This window comes from Malaclemys terrapin, chromosome 3, assembly GCF_027887155.1.
Source record: "Malaclemys terrapin pileata isolate rMalTer1 chromosome 3, rMalTer1.hap1, whole genome shotgun sequence".
NCBI classification, from domain to species: domain Eukaryota; kingdom Metazoa; phylum Chordata; order Testudines; family Emydidae; genus Malaclemys; species Malaclemys terrapin.
In genome coordinates this window covers 177,360,528-177,388,498 of record NC_071507.1, presented here as the reverse complement: position 1 = coordinate 177,388,498, position 27,971 = coordinate 177,360,528, and the positions used below count along the sequence as shown (strand labels likewise).

At 44.7% G+C, this 27,971-nt stretch overlaps 1 protein-coding gene across 1 annotated transcript in view; it reads left to right on the top strand.

The window, feature by feature from the left end:
• Positions 1 to 14,898: 14,898 nt before the first annotated feature.
• The window catches only part of ADAM17 (ADAM metallopeptidase domain 17), a 65,227-nt gene continuing 52,154 nt past the window's right edge, over positions 14,899 to 27,971 (top strand). Inside the window, exon 1 of the mRNA XM_054022609.1 lies at positions 14,899 to 15,635. Within this exon, the coding sequence (XP_053878584.1) occupies positions 15,365 to 15,635 (271 nt within the window). The 5' untranslated portion in view covers positions 14,899 to 15,364. The remainder of the gene's footprint in view (positions 15,636 to 27,971) is intronic.

Below are 27,971 nucleotides of genomic sequence, written 5' to 3'. Positions count from 1 at the left end.
GAGGAATTATGAATACTCACAGGTTTTCACCAAGACAGGAAGGAAGGCCGCTATCTTCAATGAAATTAAACAGGGTATGACCAAAAACAATGGAAGCCTAATTGACATACAAATCAGTAGGGCATGGGAAGCCTACAGAAAGGGAAGAACAGCACACGATCACCCTGAATCTGGGGACAAAACAATGAGTTTGGGAAGATATAAGGAGAGAGAAGAAGCCATCTTGACATCCATCACTGGACAGACACAAGGGGCCAGAGCTCTTGCAAGTGGAAAAAGATGGGTCCTTCAGCTACAGCGTTTGAAGCAGGGATGGGCAAACTTTTTGGCCTCAGGGCTAAATCGGGGTTCCAAAACTGTATGGAGGACCAGGGAGGGAAGGCTGTGCCTCCTCAAACAGCTTCGTCCCCGTCCCCTATCTGCTTTTCCCACTTCCCACCCCTGACTGCCCCCCTCAGAACCCCTGACCCATCCAATCCCCCCCTGCTCCTTGTCCCCTGACTGCCCCCTCCCCTGCCCCTAACCGCCCCTTGGGACCCCACCCCCATCCAACCCCCCGTGTCCCCTGATTGCCCTGACCCCTATCCACACCCCTGCCCCCTGACAGGTCCTCCCAGGACTCCCACGCCTATCCAACCCCCCATCCCCTGACCGCCCCCCCGCCCCGAACGTCCATCCTATCCAACTGCCCCATCCTCTGACTGCCCCCCGGGACCTCCTGCCCCTTATCCACTCCCCCCGCTCCCTTACCATGACGCTCAGAGCAGCAGGACTGGCAGCCGTGCCACCTGGTCGAAGCTAGCCATGCCGCCGTGCTGCCTGGCAGGAGCTCGTAGCCCCACCACCCAGAGTGCTGATGGCATGGTGAGCTGAGGCTGCGGGGGGAGAGGGGACAGCAAGGGAGAAGCTGGTGGCTCAAAAGCCGGGTAGGACGGTCCCGCAGGCCGTAGTTTGCCAACCTCTGGTTTGAAGTCTCTGGGAACTGAATATATATATGAGAAACCTGCTTAGACAAAGATTTTTCACCTAGGAAGAGAAGGGAATCCTGACACTTGTACTTCTGTGGAAGGTCCTGACTGAGAGAAAGTCAGCCATGGCTGGAAAAGAAAAAGATTGGTAAAAAAAAAATCAGCTAGAACTAAGGCTGTTACTGGTAAAGTTAGGACTTAGCCATTAGAAAGTTTTTTACTTTTATTTGCTTGTGACCATTTTTGTCTTTATCCCTTGTGCTTGAACTCACAACCTCTTTTTTTTGTTTTGTTAGTAAACTTGTTTTACTTTAATCTAAACCAGCCCAGTGTTGTGTTTGTATTGAAGTGATTGCTAACTCCAGGTAAAGCAACAAGCTGCTCTGCTTTTGTTTCTTTAAAAGAGCAACAGGCCTTATTACTCCTCTGAGTGTTCCAGGAGAGGGCTAGACATTTCAGGGCAGACCATGTTGAGGAAATTCAGAACTGGGAGTGTGTTGGAGTCACTACTGCAAGTAGTAACCAAGGCTGGTGGAAACCACGGCAGGCCTGTTGCGTTGTAAGCAGGCTGATGGGGTCAGAGCACTGAACTTGGGCTGCACAGACACTCAGGGAACTGCACGTGTGTCCACTGGCTCTTGTTGTGTGGGCTGTGAGTCGCAGCATTAGAGCTTTTAAGCCACCCAGGGTTACAGGGCAGGCAGTGACACAACCTCTCACTGGTCTGGGTTGAATCCCAAAATCTGACACACACAGCCCTGCAAAATTGACTCATTAGAAGGAGTTTTAACTGACTACAAAAATAATAAAAATCAAGGGTAAGGCTCCTATTGAATCCAATGGGAACAGAGTTATTCCACCCCAAACATATAATTGAAGGGATACAGTATGTTTGAGGGAAGCACCAATTAGTGCCAATTGCAATGGTGAATTGTTGGTGTAGGAGGTGGACGCTTGTCTACGTTGGACCATGAATCATTTCATTTTGGCTACCAAACAGTTACCTGAGGGTTACTGCTTTCAGCTACTACTGAGCTGGTTGGCTTCAAACCAGTAGTTTATAGGTGAAGGACCTCAGTCATCTGAGTCAGCCAATCCCCTGCAGGATTCAGATTTCTGTTTTTAAATAGAAAAAGAGAAATGTCTCTAGGACTCAATTACACATCAAAAACGCCACATAGCACATGTAGAGCACCATTCAAAGCCACTTAGCAAAATAATCAATGGTCATGTTGCTTATAAAAATAAATTTTATATATATTTTAAAAATTGATGCCTTAGAAACACACTAAAGCTCTTGAACTCCAAATTGTACCTTGTGGTAACTCAGAACATTTATGCTGACTAAGCTTTGTGAAATATCAGGACCCTTCATCCCACTCTAGGTGGGCAGGTATCTTGGGGTTTATACTTTGAATTAAATATTACTCTGATACCAATAAAGTCAAGTAATTTCTTGACCATTTTAAATGCCAAAGAGCCCTGCATTTATATCAGCTGAGGGTAATGACAGCGTATGTCTGATAACTATACACTGTGAATATCACTTGGAGTTGCTGGGTCCCCCCCCTCCACCTTAATTTTTGTAGTGAGTCTAGAGTTTGTGAAAGTGAAGCCCTCTTTATTAGCCAAAAAGTCAGACCAAGTAAAAGGGCAATGCAGACATCCTTCCACTGGCCCTACCAATGTGCCTCCACCATGAGGCTTAGAAGGAACATCTCAATGAGTGAGAGGATAATTTAATTTCTATGAGCCAAGTTCTACTGCCTTTATTCATTTCCTTTGGTGATACTACTACTAGAGTCAGGTACTACTCAATCTGTGTGTGACTAGCAGAATCTGGTCCCATGGCCTTTTAGTGTTCCTGCAGAAGGAAGCCAATAAGGGAGTCAATTAGTAAAGAGAATGGTGGTGGTTTTGTGACATAGACACCTGTTCACAAGAAGCTAGACTGAGATCACCAATTCCTATGCAAAAGATAAGCAAATGGCCTTGGGACAGTGCCACAAAATTCACCCGTGTCTGCTTTTTTCCTCGGTCAAATGACTCTTAGAAACTCTGAATATGCCTTTGTTTCTAGTCCAGAATCTGCTGCAGGTGGAGGCTCTCTTGATTCTGTATAACTATTCTCCAGCTATGTTTGAGGCAGACAAATAAACCCAGTCTATGCTATACAAATAAGAGACTGCTAATAATGGATGTCAGCAATGTGGGGGAGGGTAGCTAAACCAGTGCTGAGCACATGGTTTGATTACAAGTGTAGACAAGGACCAACCATGTAAGAACGTGGTTAACATGCTTGGTCTTTCTTAAGATCATAACCAGTCAAGGAGGTAAAAGAAGAAGGTTCCAGGGTGATAAGATCAAGAGGTTAGCTCAGTAGGAAGTGACATGGCTTCACATTTTTGTTTTGTAACCACCTTCCCTTCATCCATAACATCCACTGTAGGATAGCCCTAAACCCTTCCATGCTCTTCTATGGCAGAACTGACCCCGGTCCCTCTGTGGCCACAGAAGAGAGGATCGGGGTTTGCCCATATGGGGGTGTTACTGGAGAAAATCAGAAGTAACAGTTGAAGGTAAACAGCTGTAAAACTAGTGTAAGATCAGAATCAGGCCCCATGTTTTTGTCTAAATGCAGAGACTCCTTTTGAACTTCATTCTTGACTGCATTTGCCACATATTTCCTCTAGAACTTCAAAAGAGTTTCTTGACTCCTTTGATTACAGCTCTGTCTGCTTAACCATAGTCTCAAATAATAGGCATTTTCTCAAAATATAAATTCAATTGAACATTACATTTTCTAAGGCAGAACTTTTTAATTTCTTTTAGCTAAACTAGTTCCCTCAGTCAGTCGCGAGGTACTATTGTTCTGAGGTTCAGAGCCGTGACAAGCATGCAGAGGTCCTACCCTAGATCTAATTGTTAACACCCTGCTCAAATTGCCTGTGCTCCACACCCATCCTGAAAAGTAGGATTGTAAGAAATAAGGAAGAGTTCTTCAGGGCTGGCCACTGGGGCCTTTGCAAAGTCCACACCTAGTCCATTTTTGGGACCCTATAAGTGTCTGTCAATCAGTTATTTTCAATACAAAGGTAACCTATAAAATGAAAACATAACTAGCAGTGACATTTTGTCAGTAATTATTCAGAGACAGCACTCCAGCTACCCAGGACAGGTTCTTGAGACTTTTGAAGTCTGTAACAATTAACCTATTCTGTTCGTTCCCTCTGGGGCACCTGGCATTGGCCACTGTCGGAAGACAAGACACTGGGCTTAGATGAACAGGAGTACTTGTGGCACCTCAGAGACTAACAAATTTATTATAGCATAAGCTTTCGTGGACTACAGCCCACTTCTTCGGATGCATATAGAATGGAACATATATTGAGGAGATATATATACACACATACAGAGAGCATAAACAGGTGGGAGTTGTCTTACCAACTCTGAGAGGCCAATTAATTAAGAGAAAACTTTTGAAGTGATAATCAAGCTAGCCCAGTACAGACAGTTTGATAATAAGTGTGAGAGTACTTACAAGGGGAGATAGAGTCAATGTTTGTAATGGCTCAGCCATTCCCAGTCCTTATTCAAACCGGAGGTGATTGTGTCTAGTTTGCATATCAATTCTAGCTCTGCAGTCTCTCTTTGGAGTCTGTTTTTGAAGTTTTTCTGTTGTAATATAGCCACCCGCAGGTCTGTCACTGAATGACCAGACAGGTTAAAGTGTTCTCCCACTGGTTTTTGAGTATTTTGATTCCTGATGTCAGATTTGTGTCCATTAATTCTTTTGCGTAGAGACTGTCCGGTTTGGCCAATGTACATGGCAGAGGGGCATTGCTGGCACATGATGGCATATATCACATTGGTAGATGTGCAGGTGAACGAGCCCCTGATGGTATGGCTGATGTGATTAGGTCCTATGATGATGTCACTTGAATAGATATGTGGACAGAGTTGGCATCGGGGTTTGTTACAAGGATAGGTTCCTGGGTTAGTAGTTTTGTTCAGTGATGTGTGGTTGCTGGTGAGTATTTGCTTTAGGTTGGGGGGTTGTCTCTAAGCGAGGACAGGTCTGTCTCCCAAGATCTGTGAGAGTAAAGGATCATCTTTCAGGATAGGTTGTAGATCTCTGATGATGCGCTGGAGAGGTTTTAGTTGGGGGCTGAAGGTGACAGCTAGTGGTGAAACCTGGGCTTAGATGGACCTTTGGTCTGACCCATTATGGCTGTTATGTAGCGCTTTTCATCTGTAAATCTTAAAGCACTTTACACAGGAGAGCAGTATAATTATCCCCATTTCAAATATAAGGAAACTGAGGCACGGGAGGTGACTTATCTAAGGGTCATCTGATTTTTGGGATGACCTATGACCAGTTTGCAGTAGAGCTAGTCTGCTACCAGCAGTGTTACAACCACCCCAACTTCTTTTTAGCTACAGTTGCCTGCAAAGCTGAGCTCGTTCATTTGCTGAGTGGCCAGTGTGGCTTCTCGCCTAAGTGCAGCCCAGTGAACGATCCAGCTTATTTGCACATTGCTGACACAATGGAGGCATTAGAGAGGACCTAAATCTTGCACGCATTCCTGCAGCTAATGAAGCAGTAGCCCTCCTGCAAGAGAAGGAAGACAAAGGGAAATCCCAGTGAACAGAAATGGAGACCTCATGAGAGATCAAAGACTGAAAGGCAGCAAGGGGGAGTGGGAGAGGTTGTCACTACCCCGTCACTACCTGCCCTCAGCATGAAGCAGCCTTGTCTGTGCCTACTATGGATCAGCTTCCTGAAACCACCAGTCTTTGGCCTCACAAGTACTGACTTCCAGGTCTCCGCAAACCTCACCCTCTCTGTGCAGACTAGTGCTGGGTACACACCAGCCACCAAGTCCTCACAGTGCTCCCTGCAGTACCTAGCCCCTGTCAGCGGACACTCAGCGTAATTCCCAGGTAGGCGGTCCCCAAGAGACAGCACACACACAGCTTAGCTGGTACAGCATAGGATCAGGTCTTTGATAACAACCCAGCACTGAAATGCATTTCTAGTGCCAACTATCATAAGTTTATTAGGAAAGATTAAGAGATACTGAGCAAAGATGAGTGGAAACATGTAAAACAAAAACACATAATCAACTACCCTTAGTAATGGTTACCCTCCTTATTTAATAAAGTAGGTCTTCTCCCAAGCATTTAGTCTCTGATAGAGCTGCTGGTTTTCAGTCAAAAAGAGGATCCACTTTTTCATTATTATCCCCAGGCCTTCCAGGGGTTTCCCCAGTAAATAGGTATCAAAATAGCTTTTTGCTTCACTTATATTTTCCAAAACTCATTGTTTTGACCCCAAAATCAGGAGGACAGTCCCGTCCCATTGTTTGTTCCCGAGTGGGCTGGCTTCAGCTTGTCTTCACAGCCTCCTGTTGACTTGAAATGCAATTGTAGCTCCCATTGTGTTTGGCTTACAATGCTTAATCCTAGGCAGACCATGAATACATATCCCTTTGTCTGTCAAAAGTGGTTTTTTGCCTCTGCTGGGGAGTAACAGCTTGATACAAACTATGTGGATATATTTTCAATAGATTGACATAATTTTTTTAATGTGATCAGTAGATACATTTCACAATGATATTAAGGATCAGCATGATGCTGTCTTTCATGTAAGATTTCACACGACACCTAGATAAATACAATGACAGCAAAATGTTAGGTGTAGCAAGGTTGTCAGGCCTGATAGACATTGCTGTTACAGAACAGTGACCCTTTGCCAGTTGGCATGGAGGAGCTCTTAGGGTTACAAGGACAGACTTAAAGAGAGACTGGGTCCCCAGGAGCAAGGGGAATAGAGGGACACCTGTGGAAGGGAGGGAACCCTACAAATATATTTCACAGAAGTGGTAAAGACAGAACATCACTAACTTTAATGAAATAGGTATCTGAGTGGAGACTTTCCACAGAAGGATTATACACAAGGGATGAAATCTTGGCCTCACTGAAGTCAAAATGGGAGTTTTGCCATTGACTTCCATAGGGTCAGGATACTACCCAAAACCATTGAGGAGGTCCTCAAAATGGACTGTATCCTGTTTGCCTTACTCAGGTGTGACCCTCCATTGCAGTCCACAGGACTACTTGTGTAGTAAGAAAGGAAGTAGGATTTGGCCTTCAGTCCTGATTCCCCACTTTGTGCAGTCATTTACACCATTTATTACCAGGCCAGAATGGCTCTGGTTGACATTCACTTTGTTCAGATGTGAATGACTCCACAAGGTAGAAAACAGTGAAGAATCCAAGGCCTCGGTGACAGATTCATCCCTGGGCCAACACAGGGTCAGAGGAGAAGTGGCTTGTGTTTCTCCAATTCTAGGGCTACCAGGGGCTAGTTCTGCCAATGCCCTGCCCCTACCCCATCCCTTCCACCCCCCTTGCCCACTGGAGCCCTGACGTCCCCCGACGGCCAGAGGAGCCCTGGATGAACCGTCCCAAGCCCCAGGCTGCTGGCCAGCCTGCCCCAGCCATGTCAGCCAGCCCAAGCACCAGCCCGCATGCCTCAGCTGCTCAGGGACACTGACCAGGCTGTCCCAGATGCATCGGCCGGCCTCAGCACTGGCCTGACCCCCAGGCCGCTGGCAGGCCTGAGCACTGGCCCAAGCTGCCAGTTGGCAGAGCCCCCAAGCTCCAAGTTGCCTGCTGGAGCTGAGCCCCCGCCAGCTTCAGGGGAGAGGGGAGCGAGGGCAGGGCCTTGGCCTGGGTTAGGGGAGGCTATTATACTCGTTACCCATGTTGGACTGAGAGGCATAGATCCTGCTGTGCAGGTATATTCTCCTGCAGCCTGTTCACACCAGCACAGCAGAATATTTTTTAAGCCCACACTAATTCCCCGATCCTGCACAGAACTCTGCACAGGTGGATCTCTCCACCCGCTTCAAGCATACAGCATATATTCATGAAGGGACCACAGTCCATCCGAATGGAGCTTCTTACAGGACTGGGGCATAAGTCCTTATTTAGGCAAATTCCCATGGATAGCAGTGTAAAAACTGAGGACACCATTCTGCAGTCCTTATGCTCAGTAGTTCTTTTTCACTCAAGTAGTCCTACTAATTGCATAAAAACTCAGGTCTGAGCAGGGCATGTAGAATTGGGCCCATATCAAGGAACATAGGGTTTTGGCTCTTGCTTCCTGCCCTACCTCAGCCAGTTAGTTGCATCTGATATCTTTCTTTTTCATATTAATTTATGTATTTCCTTCCATATTTTAAGCTTTTTTTTTTCCCTTTTGTTCCCAGATTTGTTGTAAGATGTTGTACTCACATTCTCTTCAGTATTCCTTTTTATTTGTGAGTTCTTAAAATCATTAAGAATTTATTTAACTTAAAAAGAAATCTACAGCCACTAGAGTAGAATCTCAAGTTTTGTGGAAAAGGTAGCATGCTGATTAGCATCTTAAAACAATTGTTTTAAACTTACCATTAAAGCCTTTGTAATATTGTATTTGAGTTTACAAAAGCTACTACAACTCTAACAAAGAATAACATAAAACAAAAGTCTAAGACTGACAATCTATATTCCATATTGGAAATCTCTCCTCACTTCAGAGGTTTTTAATTCACAGCATCAACAATTCTGGTATTTTTTCACTAGTACGTTATGAAACTTTAACATGACTCCATTCTGACAGAGCCCTTTTTTAGCTCATACTCTTTTCTTTTTCTTAGCAATCTAGGTTGCCTACCATTCAATAAATGAATTTTTCATTACATTTTTAAGTCTCCATTTACACTTACATCCCATCTTGTCAGTGCATACCGTTGGGAAAAAAATTCAAGAGTTCAACCCTGCAACCTTACTCACGCAAATAAACCTCACTTCTGAAGTCTCTGGGAAGTCAGTGAGTAACGATTTCAGGATTTGGCCTATAAGGCTGCATTTGCTGTTTAAAATGCTTCCATTAAACTTTCAGTCACATGCAGGAAACATAATAAATGACAAAAATATGCTGTATAGGGTAGATTCCTGAGTTCTTTTGATATCTTCATGTGGGCAAATGCATCCAGTTAAGTTCTTTGCTAATTCTTTTTGCAGTTCAACAGTTCCATGTTCAGATGCCTCATTGCCAGATTTCATATGGATTGCTGGAGTATAGTGGCTATCAGTTAATTCCCTCCTCTCCCCATACCTCAAAACAGTACAGCTGGAGCCTATCCAACATATCTTTCTTTCAATAGCTCCTTTTTGGTCTTCATATCATCAACAATATCTTCTGAAGATACATTAGCCTGCTCAAAGGCTTTCATCCAGAAGAGGTACATATGTCCTACCTGATAATTAGATTCTGTTTCCTTCCATATTATCTCAAATGATAGGCATATTCTTTCTTGCAGAGAAAATAGAACCAATCAAAACACTGGTGATGTCACCTCAAAGGCAAGGGCATTGGTGCCAAGAGTGTAAACATTTTCCAGTGGCACTGATGTCTGTCCCAGGGGTAAAAGAAACCATTGGAATATATTAAAAAAATCCTTAAAAGAATTTTCAGTCCTTTTCTGTTTTAAAGCATTTGCAACCACAAAAAGAATTACCACAGATTTGTGCTAGCAAATAAACCAGACGGATCCCTCTAATGGAGGGGTAAATGTATTGGTTTACTATATTTTAATATATATAACATTTGACCTTAGGATAGTTGGAATAATAAAATTATAATTATCAGGTAAAATATATATATTTCATCCTTGCATACTATCCCTGACCACAGAGCCTTCTAAGGCAATGTTTATTAAGGGCCTAATCCTGCTCCCATTGAAATCAATGGCAAAATGCCCTGTGGTGTTTGTGACATCAGGATCAAGATCAAAACAAGGCTGGAAGAAGGACAGTCAAAACATGAACCATGTTAGCAGGGATGCCTGCAAAGAAGGTGTGAAAGGGAGCTCTGGGAACTGCCCAACAAATCTCAAGCCTTTTATACTTACATCATGGCCAAACAGGAGAACAAGCCTGGAAAACTGAAGCCTGGACCAGTGGTGCTGGAACTAGGGGTGCTACTGCGCTCCTTGATTTGAAGTAGTAATAAAAAACACCAAATATATGGTTTCCATCAGCAGTACCTCACTGTCCGGGGGGGGGAAGGGAGGCAGTCAGGAAGGAGGGGGTGTTGGATGGGGCAGCAGGGGGCAGGGGTTCCGGGGGCAGTCAGGGGACAGGGAGAAGTGATGGTTGGATGGGGCAGGGGTCCCGGGGGGGCTGTCAGGAATGAGATGAGGGGTTGGATGGAGCAGCGGGGGTCCGGGGGCAGTCAGGGGACAGGGAGCAGGGGTGTGTGGATGGGGCAGGGGTCCCAGAGGGACTGTCAGGGAACAGGATGGGCCAGGAGTCCCAGGGGAGGGGGGCAGATAGGAGGTGGGGGCCGGGCCATGACCCCTTCCCCATACCAGTTGAAACCCGATGCAGCCCTCAGGCCAAAAAGTTTGCCCGCCCCTGCCTTAATCCCTAAATGGTAGACTTCTTTAATTCTTGATTGGCTCTAAGAGGGTAGAAAGCTTTGGGAAGTCAGGCTTTTTTAATAAATTCCCAGCAGCACAAAAGTCTATCAGACAGATAGAAGCGTTGGTGCTTGCTAATTATATATTTATGGCCTTCTAAACAAAGGTGCAGTCATCTTTCCTTGGAGTAGGAAAGGAGCAGACAGAAGGATGGCAGCATTGTCTTCTGGTTGATGTGGAAAATAGGGACTGACACGTTATTGACATGAACTGTGATCATTGTTGCAACCAAGGTCCTGTAGTTGCACCAAATCTTGTACAAAGTAAGGTGTCTATGGAAGTGTAGTTTGTTGGTTATGATTATGCTGTCTGTATGTGTGTATCATTTTTGTATTGAAGTTATGAATATTGGCCATGTACTTTCTCAATGTGTTTGATTCTAAGTAGCCTCAGTGAAGCATTTGGTCAGCTTCTTGAGAAAGGACTATTCTCAATAAGTGCCCAATCAAGAAACACTTAACTGACAATGGACTCAATCATTCATAGACATGTGACTTGCCCAGGTGGCTACAAACTCCATCTTGTTGCTGTGACTTTGCACAGAAGAACAATAATATAAAAGGCCCTGGAAGCCCCTCTATTTTGGTCTTCAGCTGGCTTAAGAGATGGCTCTCCACCCCGAAGAGATGCCTGAAAGAAACTGAAACAAAGGACAGTAACTACTGTGGTGTGAATGATTGCTGGACCCAGACTAGGAAGGAGTCCAGTCTGTGAAAGAAGCTTTTTGGAACATCTCTGGGGGGTGAGATTTCATCTACATTCAGTTTCCTTCAGTATTAGGCTTCGACTTGTGTGTTTTTGTTTTATTTTGCTTGGCAACTCACTTTGTTCTGTTATTACTTTGATCCATTTAAATCCTACTTTTTATACTTAATAAAATCATTTTTGCTTATTAATTGACCCAGAGTAAGTAATTAACACCTGGGGGGAGCAAACAGCTGTGCATATCTCTCTATCAGTGTTATAGAGGGTGGACAATTTATGAGTTTAACCTGTATAAGCTTTATACAGAGTAAAATGGATTTATTTGGGGCTTGGACCCCATTGGGAACTGGGTATCTGGGTGCTGGAGACAGCAGTACCTGCTAAGTGGTTTTCAGTTAAAGCCTGCAGCTTTGGGGGACCTGGTTCAGACCTGGCTCTGTGTTTGCAGCAGGCTAGCGTGTCTGGCTCAACAAGACAGGGTTCTGAAGTCCCAAGCTGGCAGGGAAAACAGGCTCAGAAGTAGGCTCAGCACATCAGGTGGCAGTCCCAAGGGGGTCTCTGTGACCAAACCCGTCACAGGGACCTCCTTAAGGCAGAAAATATGGACAGTAAGAATTACTTTGTCCCTTGAAAAGATCCTAGCAGGACAACAACTTCACAGTAATGTACTCACTCTCCAGGCAGATTAATTCAGAAGAGCTTTGAAGATGCTGTAGAGCATGTAGCTATAGTTTCAGTCAAACTTCCCAGAAGCATCACTGTATTTGCCTGAAGTCACAATTTCAGGCTGTTATTTTTAGTAGCTCTGTCACATCAGCCCACTTCTCTGTGCTCCTGCATGTATTACTGTTGTTTCAAGCTTGACTTGGCAGGCTAGGAAAGCCAGTTGCAATGCATCAATTTGGTCCTCGAAGATCATGGAAGTCCTCTGGGGTTAGAAAATAAGGAATAAGTAGATTTAATGGGTTATGACCAAATTTCTGTTTTGCTGGTCAGAGAGGGGAAACTGTGGGGAAAGGAGTATATATCCTTACAGAAACAATACTATAGTAATGGCCCAAAATAGTGCAATATTAACATTGTAAAATGTTGGACCACTTATAAAGTTCAGGAAAACAGAACTGAGGGAAGTATTAGTTAACAAGAAGGTAACTCAAGTTTTCAGGTTTTATTACACCTTTATAACTCCATTAGCCTTAGGGTACGTCTTCACTACCCACCATATCCGCAGGTAGCAATCGATTTATCCGGGATCGATATATCGTGTCTCATTAAGACGCAATATATCGATCCCCGAACGCGCTCACTGTCGACTCTGGAACTCCACCAGAGCGAGCGGCGGTAGCGCAGTCAACGGAGGAGCCGCGGACGTCGATCCTGTGCCGTCTGGACCCCAGGTAATTCGATCCAAGATACTTTGACTTCAGCTACGCTATTTGTGTAGCTGAAGTTGTGTATCTTGGATCGATTCCCCCCCTTCCCCACCCAGTGTAGACCAGCCCTTAGAGTCTTTACTTTCAGGCACAAGAAGAGAAGAGGAGGAAGCAGGAAAGAAACACAGATGTTCTGGAAAATTTCCTTGTGTATCCTTTAGCAATTAGGGATTGCTAATTTCAGAGACTCCAGATTTCATTAGTCCATAGTAGGCCAAGTCCATATCAATAAAGAGAAGGATTGACCTTGTCTAATACAATCAAGAGATGTGAATATACTAACCTGCTAATCTCATCATATCTTTTAATTCTCTAAAATTGTTCTCAGGATGCTGGAACAATTTTTATTGTGGGGGTGCTGAGAGCCATTGAACCAAATTGTAAACCCTGTATATAATGGAAACCACTTCAACCCAGGGGGTGCGGCAGCACCCTCAGCATGGCTAGCTCCAGCCCCTATGCCAATGAGCTCATTCAGTCCATCTTCCTGCCAGTTTGTTCCTTACAGGACACTTCCTAATGCTTTGTCTAGTCTAGTTTCAGAAGTCATATACAAAGGGAGTTCTATCACTTCCCCTGGAAGATTATGCCACTGTATACAGCCTGAAGTTTTTTAGATAGGAAAACAACTAATTTAATTTTGTTGTTTTTCCTACTATGCATCCTATATTTTCCCTTAGTTCCATTCTACTACACCAATTTATACCCTCATCATGTACTACTCAGGTACTCATGCCCTGGTCTACACTACAGAGTTAGGTCAATACAAGGGAGCTTACGTCAACCAACTCTGTAAGCGACTAAACTGAAATGTTGCTCCCACCGATGTAACATGCCGGCTATGCCGACTTAATAACTCCACCGCCGCGAAAGGCGTAGCGCTTAGGTCGACACATTGTTAGTGTAGACACGGCATTGCTTACATTGACTGTTGCTGGCTTTCAGAAGCCGTCCCACAATGCCCTACTCTGACAGTTCAATTGGTGAAATTGCTCCTGGTGAGGATGCCAGCACAAGGAGCGTAATGTGGACATGCAGAAGTCATTTAATTACTGCGGTGGCTGTACGTCAAGGTAACTTAGTGGGAATGGAACAGAAGAGAGGGAAGAATTATTTAGGTCAGTGGTGATCCATCTGCAGGCACGGACACCTGTAGTTCCGATTGGCTGGGAACAGCAAACCACGGCCACTGGGAGCTGTGGGAGTCCATACCTGCAGACGGTCAATGTAAACAGTCTCATGACCCGCCAGCGGATTACCCTGACAGGCTGCATGCAGGCTGCAGGTTGCCCACCACTGCCCTAAATAATTCTTCCCTCTTTTCTATTTGCACCCTTGTAGCAAGGCAGGACTTCTCCCCAGCTTGCTAAGGAGAGTCCACAGTCTCTTTTTTTAAGTTTTATTGTCCAAACTTAGACCAAATCAATGTCCCATGATTCTGATTCTACTTAGGGATTAATTATGAAGGTGATAGAAGGAGAGAGACACACAAAGACTTCAGGGGCGGTGGGTGCGTACTCCCCTTCGGGGAGGTTAGCCTGCCAGCCCCACCCTGCATGTCTGAAGGAGCCCTGAGCCCCTTTACCCCCATGGAGTCCCAAGCGCCCCCCCCCCCCCCCCCCAGCTCCGGGCTGGTCCCCTCAGTGCCAGGCCAAGCCGCTGGGCTGGCCCCAGCGCCGCTGCCAGGCTAGGCTGTTGCCCCCCCAGAGTTGAGCGGGCCCCAGCGCCACTTCAGGCTGCTTGCTCGACTGCCCCCGCCGGCCCCAGCATCCAATCCAACCCTCCTCACGCAGGCTGGCCCAAGTGCCACTCTTGGCTGCCGGCGGGTCAAAGCTCCAGGCCACTGACTGGAGCCAAGCCCCTGCTGCTTCAGGGTAGAGTGGGAGGGAGGTCCCGTAAAGTCACGGAATAGGGGACAGAACTATCACCAACGGATCCTTCCTCATTGACTTCCGAAGTCTGTCCAATGTTAGCATGCCATCATGTCTTGGCTCCTGGCAGGCAGCACACTGTCATGTTCCCCCTTGCCCTTGGCTTTCATTTTTTACCCCACACACCACACTATCATCACTGCTGAGAGGTGAGACCAGACTAGATGGACTGTTGTTCCCCTCTATGTCCCCAAATCCTGCTTGAGGCTTGCAGTGCAGATGACACCAACGTGCGTTTTAACCACAATACTGGGCCATGATTTGGGAAGAGAATTAACACATTGAATATAGTTATTTATTTATATTGGGCAGCGCATACAGGCCTCAATCAGGCCCCTTGTGCTCGGCACTGTATGCGCAGCAACACGCGCCGGGATCCGGTCCCCGCAGCGGGCACGGTGCGCTTAACCCTTTGAAGCACAACACACTGTTGGGATCCCTGAAACGGAGCCGTTTGCCGTGTAGCCGGTGATACACCGGCAGCTCATTTCTGTCGTGGTGGAGCTTCCCCCGAAAGGGGCGCGTCGGGGGCTAGGGCGGGCGGGGACGCCGTGGCACTCTGGGGTGAGGCTCCCCAGGGGAGGGACCGGATCCCCCGCCGCGCCTGAGTCAGCCGCTCTCTCCGGGCTGGGGCCGGCAGCGGCCTCGCGCGCTCGCCGTGTGTGGCCTTCACGTCGGCGTCAGACCCCCCCAGCGCGTCTCTTGCGGGGGCTGCGACCCGCTCCCCGCCCACGCCGGGCTCGCCCCGCGACCCGGCCCGGGGACAAGATGGCGGCGGCCCCGCCACACCCACAATGCTCCGCGGGCAGCCGGGTTTCCGGGTGTGGGCCCTGGGGCCGGCGGGTCGGACGCACTGTGGGAGCCGGCAGAGAGCTGAGGGAGGCGCCTTGCGGCGGAGCCTGTCCCCCGGTGCAGAGGCGGCTTCCCGGTCCGATGTGAGCGGGAGCCACGCTCGGACCATGAGGCTCCGGCTCTGTGCGCCGGTCCCTGCCCTCCTGCTGTTGCTGTGGGTGCCCGCACTCGGGGCGCTCCAACACCCGCCGCGCCCAGCGGAGCAGCGCCTCGGTAAGGGACGGGCAGGGCTGGGGGAGGGGAGACTTCTGTTGCGGGGGGGAGTTATCAGTGCATGTGGAGCTGGAGACTGCGGGGGGGGGGTAAGGGGAGGGAGGCGTGACCACTGCTGGGGGGCGGGGAGAAAGGGAGGCATGGTCACTGTATGGGGAGGGGGGGAAGGAATGACCTAGCAGGAGGGGTGGGTAAGGAGAAGAGTGATCAGTATATGGGAAAAAGAAGAACAGGAGTACTTGTGGCACCTTAGAGACTAACAAATTTATTAGAGTATAAGCTTTCGTGGACTACAGCCCACTTCTTCGGATGCATATAGAATGGAACATATATTGAGGAGATATATATACACACATACAGAGAGCATGAACAGGTGGGAGTTGTCTTACCAACTCTGAGAGGCCAATTAATTAAGAGAAAAAAAAGCTTTTGAAGTGATAATCAAGCTAGCCGAGTACAGACCGTGTGATAAGAAGTGTGAGAGTACTTACAAGGGGAGATAGATTCAATGTTTGTAATGGCTCAGCCATTCCCAGTCCTTATTCAAACCGGAGTTGATTGTGTCTAGTTTGCATATCAATTCTAGCTCAGCAGTCTCTCTTTGGAGTCTGTTTTTGAAGTTTTTCTGTTGTAATATAGCCACCCGCAGGTCTGTCACTGAATGACCAGACAGGTTAAAGTGTTCTCCCACTGGTTTTTGAGTATTTTGATTCCTGATGTCAGATTTGTGTCCATTAATTCTTAAAACTACAATACCCACCTGCTGAAGTGAAAAAACAGATTGACAGAGCCAGACGAGTACCCAGAAGTCACCTCCTACAAGATAGGCCCAACAAAGAAAATAACAGAACACCACTAGCTGTCACCTTCAGCCCCCAACTAAAACCTCTCCAGCGCATCATCAGAGATCTACAACCTATCCTGAAAGATGATCCTTTACTCTCACAGATCTTGGGAGACAGACCTGTCCTCGCTTACAGACAACCCCCCAACCTAAAGCAAATACTCACCAGCAACCACACATCACTGTACAAAACCACTAACCCAGGAACCTATCCTTGTAACAAACCCCGATGCCAACTCTGTCCACATATCTATTCAAGTGACATCATCATAGGACCTAATCACATCAGCCATACCATCAGGGGCTCGTTCACCTGCACATCTACCAATGTGATATATGCCATCATGTGCCAGCAATGCCCCTCTGCCATGTACATTGGCCAAACCAGACAGTCTCTACGCAAAAGAATTAATGGACACAAATCTGACATCAGGAATCAAAATACTCAAAAACCAGTGGGAGAACACTTTAACCTGTCTGGTCATTCAGTGACAGACCTGCGGGTGGCTATATTACAACAGAAAAACTTCAAAAACAGACTCCAAAGAGAGACTGCTGAGCTAGAATTGATATGCAAACTAGACACAATCAACTCCGGTTTGAATAAGGACTGGGAATGGCTGAGCCATTACAAACATTGACTCTATCTCCCCTTGTAAGTATTCTCACACTTATTATCAAACTGTCTGTACTGGGCTAGCTTGATTATCACTTCAAAAGCTTTTTTTTCTCTTAATTAATTGGCCTCTCAGAGTTGGTAAGACAACTCCCACCTGTTCATGCTCTCTGTATGTGTGTATATATATCTCCTCAATATATGTTCCATTCTATATGCATCCGAAGAAGTGGGCTGTAGTCCACGAAAGCTTATGCTCTAATAAATTTGTTAGTCTCTAAGGTGCCACAAGTACTCCTGTTCTTCTTTTTGCGGATACAGACTAACACGGCTGTTACTCTGAAACCTGTCAGTATATGGGAGGACGGGAGAGACCACTGCTAGGAGAAAGGGGAGGAATGGTCACACTGTGTGGGAGGGGAGGAGTGACCATAGTATGGGGGCGGGTAAGGGGAGGAGAGACCCCTGTATGGGGCAGAGGATAGGAGAGATCATCGTTTGAGAGTGAGGGAGGGAAGAATTGTGCCAGAGACCACTGCTAGGGGGAAGGGGAGGAGTGATCAATTTATTTTGGGCTGGGGTGTGTGCGCTTCTGTACATATGTACATAAACGCACCCTGCTGGGGAAAGCAGTGACCCAGGGACTGGGCAAGGAAGAACTGGACTGGTTCTCAGGATGTTTGGGGTCAGTTCCTGGCTCTGCCACAGAGTTTGTGTTAAGAGCAACAGAGGGTCCTGTGGCACCTTTGAGACTAACAGAAGTATTGGGAGCATAAGCTTTCGTGGGTAAGAACCTCACTTCTTCAGATGCAAGAGTTTGTGTTGTTGTTAATCATGTTTATTATGGTAGCTTCTGCAGACTAGTGGCAAACACTGGACAAACAGAGCAAATTCTTGCCTGTTGTTTTGGTGGTGTCTCTATTCCAAATCATATGTTTACATTCAAAACTGAGTTTACTGCATTTAAACAAAACATCAATTTTCCACCATATTAGACATTGTGTTTAAACAAAACTTAACTTTGGCATCCATCTCCATGACATGATTCTTTAACCAGCACTGTGAAATGGTCAGTGTTTGTAGGACTATCCAATCATAGCTGACAATTTAAACTGCCAGGTGGGAAACGTCATCATTAATGAAGCCTCCATGAAAGTGAATGCCTCCTCTGCATTGAGAGAAATCAATTCATGCACACCTCTTGCTATCACAATAGCCACTGTGCACGCTTCATATCTGTTACTAATATCTACTTTAACGGGTGGGCATGCCATACAGAGGGTGCTTACATGACCCTAATTGCTGTACATAAAAAAGGCCATACTGGTTCAAGACCAAAGATCCATCTAGCTCAGTATCCTGTCTTCCAACAGTGGCCAATGCCAGGTGTCCCAGAGGGTACATAACAGAACAGGTAATCCTCAAGTGATCCATCCCCTGTCACCCATTCCCGGCTTCTGGCTAACAGAAGTTAAGGGACACCATCCCTGCCCATCCTAGCTAGTAGCCATTGATGGACCTATCCTCCATGAATTTATCTAGTTCTTTTTTGAACCCTGTTATGGTCTTGGCCTTCACAACATCCTCTGGCAAGGAGTTCCACAGGTTGACTGTGCGTTGTTTAAAAAAATACTTCCTTTTGTGTGTGTTAAACCTGCTGCCTATTTCATTTGGTGACCCCTAGTTCTTGTGTTATGAGAAAAAGTAAACAACACTTCCTTATTTACTTTCTCCACACCAGTCATGATTTATAGACCTCTATCATATCCCCCCTTAGCTGTCTTTTTTCCAAGCTGAAAAGTCCCCATCTTATTAATCTCTCCTCATACGGAAGCTGTTCCATACCCCTGATCATTTTTGTTGCCCTTTTCTGAACGGTTTCCAATTCCAATATATCTTTTTTGAGATGGGGCGACCACATCTGCACGCAGTATTCATGGTACGCCCACATCTTGGATTTATATAGAGACAATATAGAGGGTTCTTACACTTACTCTAATGCATCTAGTACTGACCACGATGAAAGACAGGTTATTGGACTAGATGGGCTTTGGGTCTGATCCAAGGTGGCAATTCCTATGTTCCTGTGAAAAAACTTCCTGGAAGGAGAACATTTAAAAGCCCTTTAACAAATCGGTACTCAAAAACCAGTAAACTGTTATCTAAAAACTGGCTTCGTAAAAATGTCATGGAGCAGCCAAATTCCATCTTCCTTGTGGGATGCTGAGAGTATAGGGCTCATCCCTGCAAACTCTTCCTCACAGAAGTAATCCCACTGACTTCAGTGGGACTACTTGTGTGGATAATTGTTTATGGGACTGAGCCATAGTTTGTCAGTGACTTTCCTTACAGAGAACTGAAACTTTTCAAACATGTTACACTGCCTTCTGAGTTACCTATCATTGTTTTTATTGCTTTGAACAGGCTCACTGATTTTGAATAATGCACACAATAGGAAGTAGTCACCAGTGGGTTTAATATTTTTCTTACATTATCAGTAAAATTATATATTCTCTGTCAGTCATTACAAATTGCAAACATCATGCAGGTTAGCAAAAGAATAAGAGCAAGGTACTCATTCAAATTATTTTCATATGTAGCTTTTGCTTTCCTTAAGACCTATCACCACACCTATAAAAATAATTATGGTCCAAGGAGAAGATGATTTTGCATTTCTGTCTGAATTTTTGTACCTATTGTTATTACAGATAAGTACGAGATTGACTTAAGCCTTTTTTACACAGGAAAGCTTTGTTTTGTTTAATGGTATAACTTTAGTTTTTCTGACAAACTCTCTTGGGTGGACACAAGTTATTTTTTCAATTTATCTGGCATCTTATTCCATTTTACTTTGCTTTGGAAGAGATATAATTCTGTTCTGAAATGAGTTACACCAGTATGAGGATTGTGTGGATGTATTTTGAATGTAATATATTGTTTCAGGCAGTGCTCCCACATTATATTGCTTCACACCTAGACCAGCTTGTCTGTTAACTGCTCCCTCCACTGCTCTAAGGTCATCTGGACTGACCCCAAACATCCGAAGAACCAGTCCAGTTCTTCCTTTCCAAGTCCCTGGGTCACTGCTTTCTCCAGCAGGGTGTGTTTATGTACAGCCAGGTGTTCCCCTTAGTGATTCCAGCTCATGACAAGTTCACATACCAGGAGTCCATATAGCAGTTATGTCCTCAGAGCTGGTGCTAGCCCAGGGGGGACTTTAAACAGGAATATTTTGGTCCCCCCTTGCTTCTCATTAAAATACTAATTGCATTATTTCTACAAACCAAAAAAAAAAAAAATTCCAACACAACACATACTAATACACTTGTTAAAAGTCCATATTAAATAAGATGAATGGGAATTGAGGGTAATACTAAAATACATAAACAGCATGTTGCCTTCATTGAAAGATTTTTCTCTGACACTTTTTTGAGGGAAAGTCATTAGTTATGTCATCATATGACTGGTCTCTTCCTAAATCATTATTCATTTTTATAATTGCCAATCCAAACAGACAATCCTGAGCCATTGATGATCGCAAGAATGTTTTTATCAGCTTTAACTTTGAAAAACTCCTCTCAGGAGATGTTGCCATTACTGCGAATCTTACAGCAACTCTCAGTGCAATCCAAAGATTAGGATATATCTCTTTAATTTGGTTTTCATGTATGAAGGAGAGAACTTCAAAAAGTGTCATTTTCTTTGGAAGCAAACTGCAACTTAAAAATTCTTGAAAAAGATCCTTTTTGTTGCAATCTAATTCATGTTTGGAGCTCGAATTGTTTCGTAAGTTATTGCAGAATTTCCTTAGGCTTTTCAGTTGTCTGTTTCAAATCCCAAAAAAGTCCAAACTTGTCTTTTACACTTCTCATAGTTTGAAATGTTTTCAACTGACGTGATGGCTGAATCCACTGCTCTATTTATTTAAAAAAAAAAAACACCTCTCACTGATTAAGTACGTCTTCAAATAGTTTGTCAGGTGTTTCATAGGTAAAGTGGGGAGGTTTTGCACTTGTAAGATGTTTCTCTTTGAGATGTGCAGGTGTATTCATTTGCTCACAAATCTTCTTGGCTTTTATTTGAGCACCAGAAAATCCATTTTCCCTGTAATACATCAGAAGAACTTTCTAGCAAATTTATAGCCAGATCAGTTTGCATAGAAGAGGATTGTAGAAGCTTGCTGATGTGATTGATGTTAATCAAAATGTCTTGCCACACAATTGAGCATATCAGTAAACGGTATGATCCAATTTTCTCAGCCAAGGCTCTATTTTTGCCATGACCTCAGTACATTTCTCTTACCTCCAACACAGCCTCCTTGTGACTTCAGCAGCTTGAAATCTTACTGCATTTTAAACTCTGCTTTCCCATTTTGTTTCACTTCAAGATTTTAACTTCACATTAACTTGATGGCACAAAAAACAGCCCATTGCTGTGTGGTAGCAGGAAATAATTGTAGAGTTTCTGACGGTATCCCAAGAAACTAGCACCATCGTGTGATGATTTTTCAGCATCTACAATAACCAAATGCAATGTATGCGACCCACATGGGTTGGGTATTTTTTTGTGTGTAGCGGTCAAGCTTGAACATCTTGCCTGTTTGCCCCATTATCATAGGAATGATCTCTGCAGTTGTCAAGCTTTTCTAAAATTGTGTTTGAGAAACTGAGACCAATTGTTTCATGTATTACCTAGGAAAAGTTCTTTAATTTCTGGCTTTCTGTCAACCACAACTGTTCTAATTATTACATACATTGGTTCCTGATGGCTAACCTTGGAGTTGCAGTCTAAAATGATAGAGCAATATTTTGACTCCTTCACGTTTCACTATTTTCTGGAGTAATTTCTTGGTGACTTATTAAATCAATTCATTCTAAATGTCTTTCCCTAAATAGAGAGCCTGGATCATACCCCTTTGAATACATCCTACATGTTGTTCCATTACTTGATCCACTTCTTTCAAGAAGTTTCCACTGTTTGGCATGTATAAATTCTCTGAGCCAGAAGAACAATGGAAAGTAAGATTTCTTTCTGGAAACGACTGCATGATTGAAATCAGGTGCATCAAAACATTTCACCAGTACTTTTTTTATCTTCAGTAAGATACATTTCTGAAGGATCAATTGTTTTCCCTTTCATTAAACGAATCTCAAGCTCTTTCCAACACTGCATATACTTACATATGTTCTGGACTATTTTTATTACACTTCAGGAGTGTCGCGATGTTTGCCCAGTCAGAGTCCTTCACGTATCTATTTCTGTTTCTTGGAAGAACCCATTTTTCAGCAGAGACAAAAACAAGATCTCAGTTAATGTTCTCATTGTATCCACATGTACTGGGGAGCTGGATTGGATTTTTGCCAATAGGCCACCGTGGAACCCTGCTAAATTGTGGCAGTTTAGAAGGCACCCAGCCAACTACAGAACCCAGCAAGGAAGAGGTTCCCCCAGACAACCAAGATCTCTTTGGCATATCTAACCCTGAGCTAGAGATTGACCCCAAGTAGAGATAGCATTGAGATAGGCCCCAAGACCCAGGCAGGGAGCCCGCCTGATAGTGTTGCAGAGGGGATCTCAACCAGTTAATATTATGTGTTGTATTGCAATAAACTGTCCTGGTACTAGCTGAATACGAAAATTTAAACAACTTTGTTCTGGATACTAGCTGGGCACTGCAACTTTGGGCAGATGTGAGCTATGTATGAATGGACAGATATGCCTTTCTGCCTACTTAGCTTTTTGTCCCATCTTCCCCCCCACCTCCCATGTGTTCAAAATAGCAAAAGAGTTTATTTCCCTGATATACCAATTCTCACAACCATGGACCAAACGTGCTTCTCCCTCACAGTCGACCATGGGCCCCCTCCCTGCTCAAGGTAGTGGCACCACAGGGGTTAAAAACAATACACATTTCATGGGAGGAACTGTAGCTGCAGATACAGAAAGGAAAAAAAAACAATTAAAAAAAAACAAACTTTGGGTCACAGATCAATGCCCTGAGCTTCTAGTCACCTTTACATTCTCAAACACGCATTGGAATATGATGTGAATTGTCCAAATGAGGCTACAGAGACATTTTGTAAAGCACAGAGATAAGGCATTTGTGAATACACAAGTTACAGAAGATCATGGTTATTTTCAGTCAGCCCCTCAGCGTTGTTAACCCTTTTCCAGCAAAAAGGGTTCATACCCTGACTGAAAAACAATTTTACAGTGTACTTTGTACTGGTTGGCAAGCATAATAAAATAGAATTAAAGAGAAAGATCTTGCTCTGTGTTGGAATACACGTTGCAAGGCAATGAAGCTTACTTGGGGTATCCCCTATAGATGGTGTTTTTCTTCTACTCCTGTTCCAGCTATGGGGCACCATCCTTGTAAATAGTAGTGCTACATATCTTTCAGGTTTGCCCATTGCTTTTTTGAACAGGACCCTCCTCTTGAGAACACGCCTTAGGGCAGGGGTAGTCAATTAGTTTTTGTCAAGGTCCAAATTTCTTGGTCAAGGTATAGTCAAGATCCAGACTCCATGGAAAACAAGAATGATAATAAGTAAGTTAAAAAAAATTTTTGGGGTCTGTTCAAAAGCATCTGGTGGTCCGGATTTGGCCCGCAGTCCGCCTGTTGACCACCCCTGCCTTAGGGTAACATCCAGCAATGTAAGTACAGCCTGCAGATGTGCACATACAGTTAATAACCAGCCCTTTGGGAGGCCCTCCTGCCAGCACTGGTCCTGTGTAAGGGAGAAATAAGGTGGAAAACATCTTGCCATCCCCAAAAGTACCTCAGACTGGTAAAAGTAGAAGAAGAATATGCTAAAAATTGAGGAGGGAAGAAAAGCCACATTTTATCATTGTTGATGTGAAACTAGTAATAGGACAATAAATATTTGCATGGTATTGTAGTGTGTGAATATGAGGCACTCGTCAGGTGCTATACACTGTACATGTCAGAGCCCTCAGAGAGAGGGGCGTTATCAGTGGCTGAAGGCGTGGCAGACTCTAAGGCTAGGTCTACACTGGGGGGGGGGATCGATTTAAGATACGCAAATTCAGCTACGCAAAAAGCGTAGCTGAATTCGATGTATCCTATTCAACTTCCCCGCTGTGAGGATGGCGGCAAATCGACCACCGCGGCTCTTCCGTCGACAGCGTTTACTCGTCCTGACGAGGTAGGAGTACGCGCGTTGATTTGGGGATCAATTTATCCGTCTAGATGAGATGCAATAAATCAGTCCCCGAGAGATCGATTTCTACCCGTCGATCCGGGCGGGTAGTGTAGACTAGCCCTAAGAGAAGGGAGAGAAGATGATGGAGGATATGTTTGCTGACCTCATGACAGCATCTGAGCAAAAGGTCATAAAGACAGAAAAATGGAGAGAAGATTTCATGCTCTAATACAGGGGTCGGCAACCTTTCAGAAGTGGTGGGCCGAGTCTTCATTTATTCACTCTAATTTAAGGCTTCGCGTGTCAGTAATACATTTTAACGTTTTTAGAATCTCTTTCTATAAGTCTATAATATATAACTAAACTATTGCTGTATGTAAAGTAAATAAGGTTTTTAAAATGTTTAAGAAGCTTCATTTAAAATTAAATTACACCGCTGCCTCGATATAACGCGACCCGATATAACACGAATTCGGATATAACGTGGTAAAGCAGTGCTCTAGAGGGGCAGGGCTGCGCACTCCGGTGGATCAAAGCAAGTTCAATATAACGCGGGTTCACCTATAATGCGGTAAGATTTTTTTGGCTCCCAATGACCGTGTTATATCGAGAGAGAGAGGTGTAAAATGCAGAGTCCCCCGGACAGGTGGCCAGGACCCGGGCAGCGTGAGTGCCACTGAAAATCAGCGTGCGTGCCATAGGTTGCCTACCCTGCTCTAGTATCAGAATGAGAGAGAAAGAACGTCAGCGAGCAGTCAAGGGAATGCATTGATATAGAAAGGGGCCTTCGGGAAAAGATACTGGATGTGATGCAGAAGCAGACCAACTTTCTGGAGAATGGTGTTGCTCTTTCCCAATGCCCAGGACACCAACCTAACCATGTCCTGCAGCCTGTCAAAAATATAGGCGTCTAGGACACCCTTTTACTCCACCAAGTACAAGAGAGAGGCCCTTCCCACAGTTCCATTCCATATGTACCACAAAAAACAAACAACACCCCCCAAACAAAGAGACCAGCTACACATTCACCTACATATTTTTGTTACCTCATCTGCACAATGACGTGTGCATCAGCACTTTGGGTCTGAGTGCCTCATTTCCATTGGCTTTAACTTTGTGCTGTGTGTTGTTAAATCCCAAAAGATTTTTTTTTTAATTACAATTTTGCTGAAAGATTTTGTTGAGATACAGTTCCATAAAATTGCCACACAACGTGTATTCACTTTATTCGTTTTCTTGGTTACATTACATTCCTTTTCCTCCACTACATCCCGACGTCAAAGTACAAGCACAGTGTTTCCCTGACCAGTTAGGTCATTTTGCAGATGCATCCTTTTTGGCCGTTTATAAAGTTCAGCAAGTCTCTTCACCTTTGCCTCTCAGACCATGGTGAGACACACTCTCCCTTGCTCCCACAGATGTTTTGCACAACAGCAAGCAGCTATAACATGAGGCAGGTACTTCTCAGAATCATCTAGCCTTATCATGAACCTCCTCCCCTTTCCCTCTAGGCATCTCAATGTGCACACTCCACTGTTCTGCAGCTATTCAGGATATAGTTAAACTGCTCCTTTCTCCTATCCAAGTGCCCAGTAAAGGGCTTCATAAGCCAGGGAAGCAGAAAGTAAGCTGAGACTTCCAGAATGACAGGAGGAATTGCAACATCATTAAAGTCCACTGCGGTCTTGGGAGCAAAAGTTCCATTTTTTCATTGCATAAAATGGGTGAGTTTCTAAAGATCCTGGTATCATGAAGCTTTCCAGATCACCCCACATTAATGTTGGTGAACCTACCACAGTGATCAGCCAGACCTCTTAGCACTATGGAATGGCATTGTGGTTGATGAATTGAGTCCTGGTGCGGCGGGGGCAGATAATAGACATGTGGGTTCCATCAGTGGCCCTTTATATAATTCAGAAACCCCCAACGTGCAAATCATCAATAACCTCCTGTGTGTTGCCCAGCTTTATGACCTGACGCATCAGCACCCTCTTAATAGCAGCACAAACCTCTGTGACGACAGCCCTGACAGCTGGTCTACCACCATTAAACTGGTCAGGTACTGACTGTTAGCAGTCAGGGATGGTGAGCTCCCAGATGGTTCCACATGCTTCTCCATGCTGAAGGGAACACTCCTGTGGGTGTTCTGCCACTGCAGCTCTAGGGAGAGCTTTGCATTGGTCTTGAGGAAAGCAGCCTTCTTTATTCTGAAGTTCTGCCACTACTGCTGGTCATCCCATTTCTGCAGCACCTGTTCCATCAGTCGGTGCTGGCTGAACTTCACTGAGTGAAGCTGCTTCAGGAAGATGTTATGCAGAAGTAACTGTTCGACCTCCTCCTCCCCTCCTCTAGCAGTATCTGCACGGTATCATGGCAGCTGTGCTGATGGCTGTCTCCCAACTCAAACAAAGCCATCCATCCACATGACTGTAAATACATCTGTGGCACCCTGTTCATATTAATTACTCTCAGGATTGTGGTACTAACCATGCTGCCTGACAGCAGTTTGAAAATGTCACTGAATCACTAAAAGCAGATAAATGATCAGCTGTCATGGGAGTTTAATATGACCCAAAGTCCTAGAATTCTACTATTTCAAAAATGTATCCTCACAGCTCTGTGCTATGATTTTCATAGGAAGTAGCTTAATTTGACATAAGCAAAGTGGTATGGATGCACTCTTTTGGTATAGGTCTAGCAGAAAAACATACTGAAAAACTTTCCCATGTAGGTAAGGTCTTAGTAATTCAATAACTTTGTGGGTTTTGTTGGTTGTTTAGTGTGTGTACTTTGTGTTTCCCTTTTTCCCTGTTTGGCCCGCTTTCCCTTTTGTTTGCGTGTATGTCTCTCACAATGTTGGGTGGAGGGGAGTTTCAAAAGTAAGTAAAATCACAATAGTTGACAGGGACTCGGAGTCAGAGTACTTGAAATTACTTCTCTTGCATCTGAAGAAGGGAGGTTCTTACCCACGCAAGCTTATGCTCCCAATACTTCTGTTAGTCTTAAAGGTGCCACAGGACCCTCTGTTGCTTTTTACAGATTCAGACTAACACGGCTACCCCTCTGATACCTGAAATTACTTCTGACACTTTAAAAAAATTGATTAGGTTTCAAGTTGAGTGTGTTCCCCTAACTATGGCTAGACTTTCTTTCCTCTGTTACAACTCCAGCCTGAGTTGTGAGCAATCCAAAACAAATTTGAGATTTTATTCTCCATGATGATTTGTTTCTCTCCTCTTTCCTGCTCTACTACAGTAGTAGCAGCAGAGGACTGAGGCTGCTGCTGCTGCTGCCGTTTATAGCTCACAGAAACAGTGACTCCTTCTCAGTTTTACTTTGCTGCTGCTGTGGAATTTATCTTGTGTATGCAGGAAACCCAGCAAATATGGCCACCATTGGGGGAAGGTTGGGGGTGGGGGAGTAGACAAATGTAAACTTCTGTTCCAAATGTGAACCTCTATTAAACATTAAGATCCAGATTAATTCCTGGTGGAACTTTAATGCAGTTTATCAGGGATGACTGTGGCCCAAAGAACGTAACATCAAACATTTAATTTCAATAGGATATTGATGTAAAGGAGCTGTATACCCTTGGTTGTCTGCAAAAGTCTTTGTTGATTTACAGATTGTGTATCTAAGTTTATCACAACTATCTTTTTCAAGAAAGTCCTTGAAGCATCAACCAATGAAATCTCAAGGAACTCCTCTGT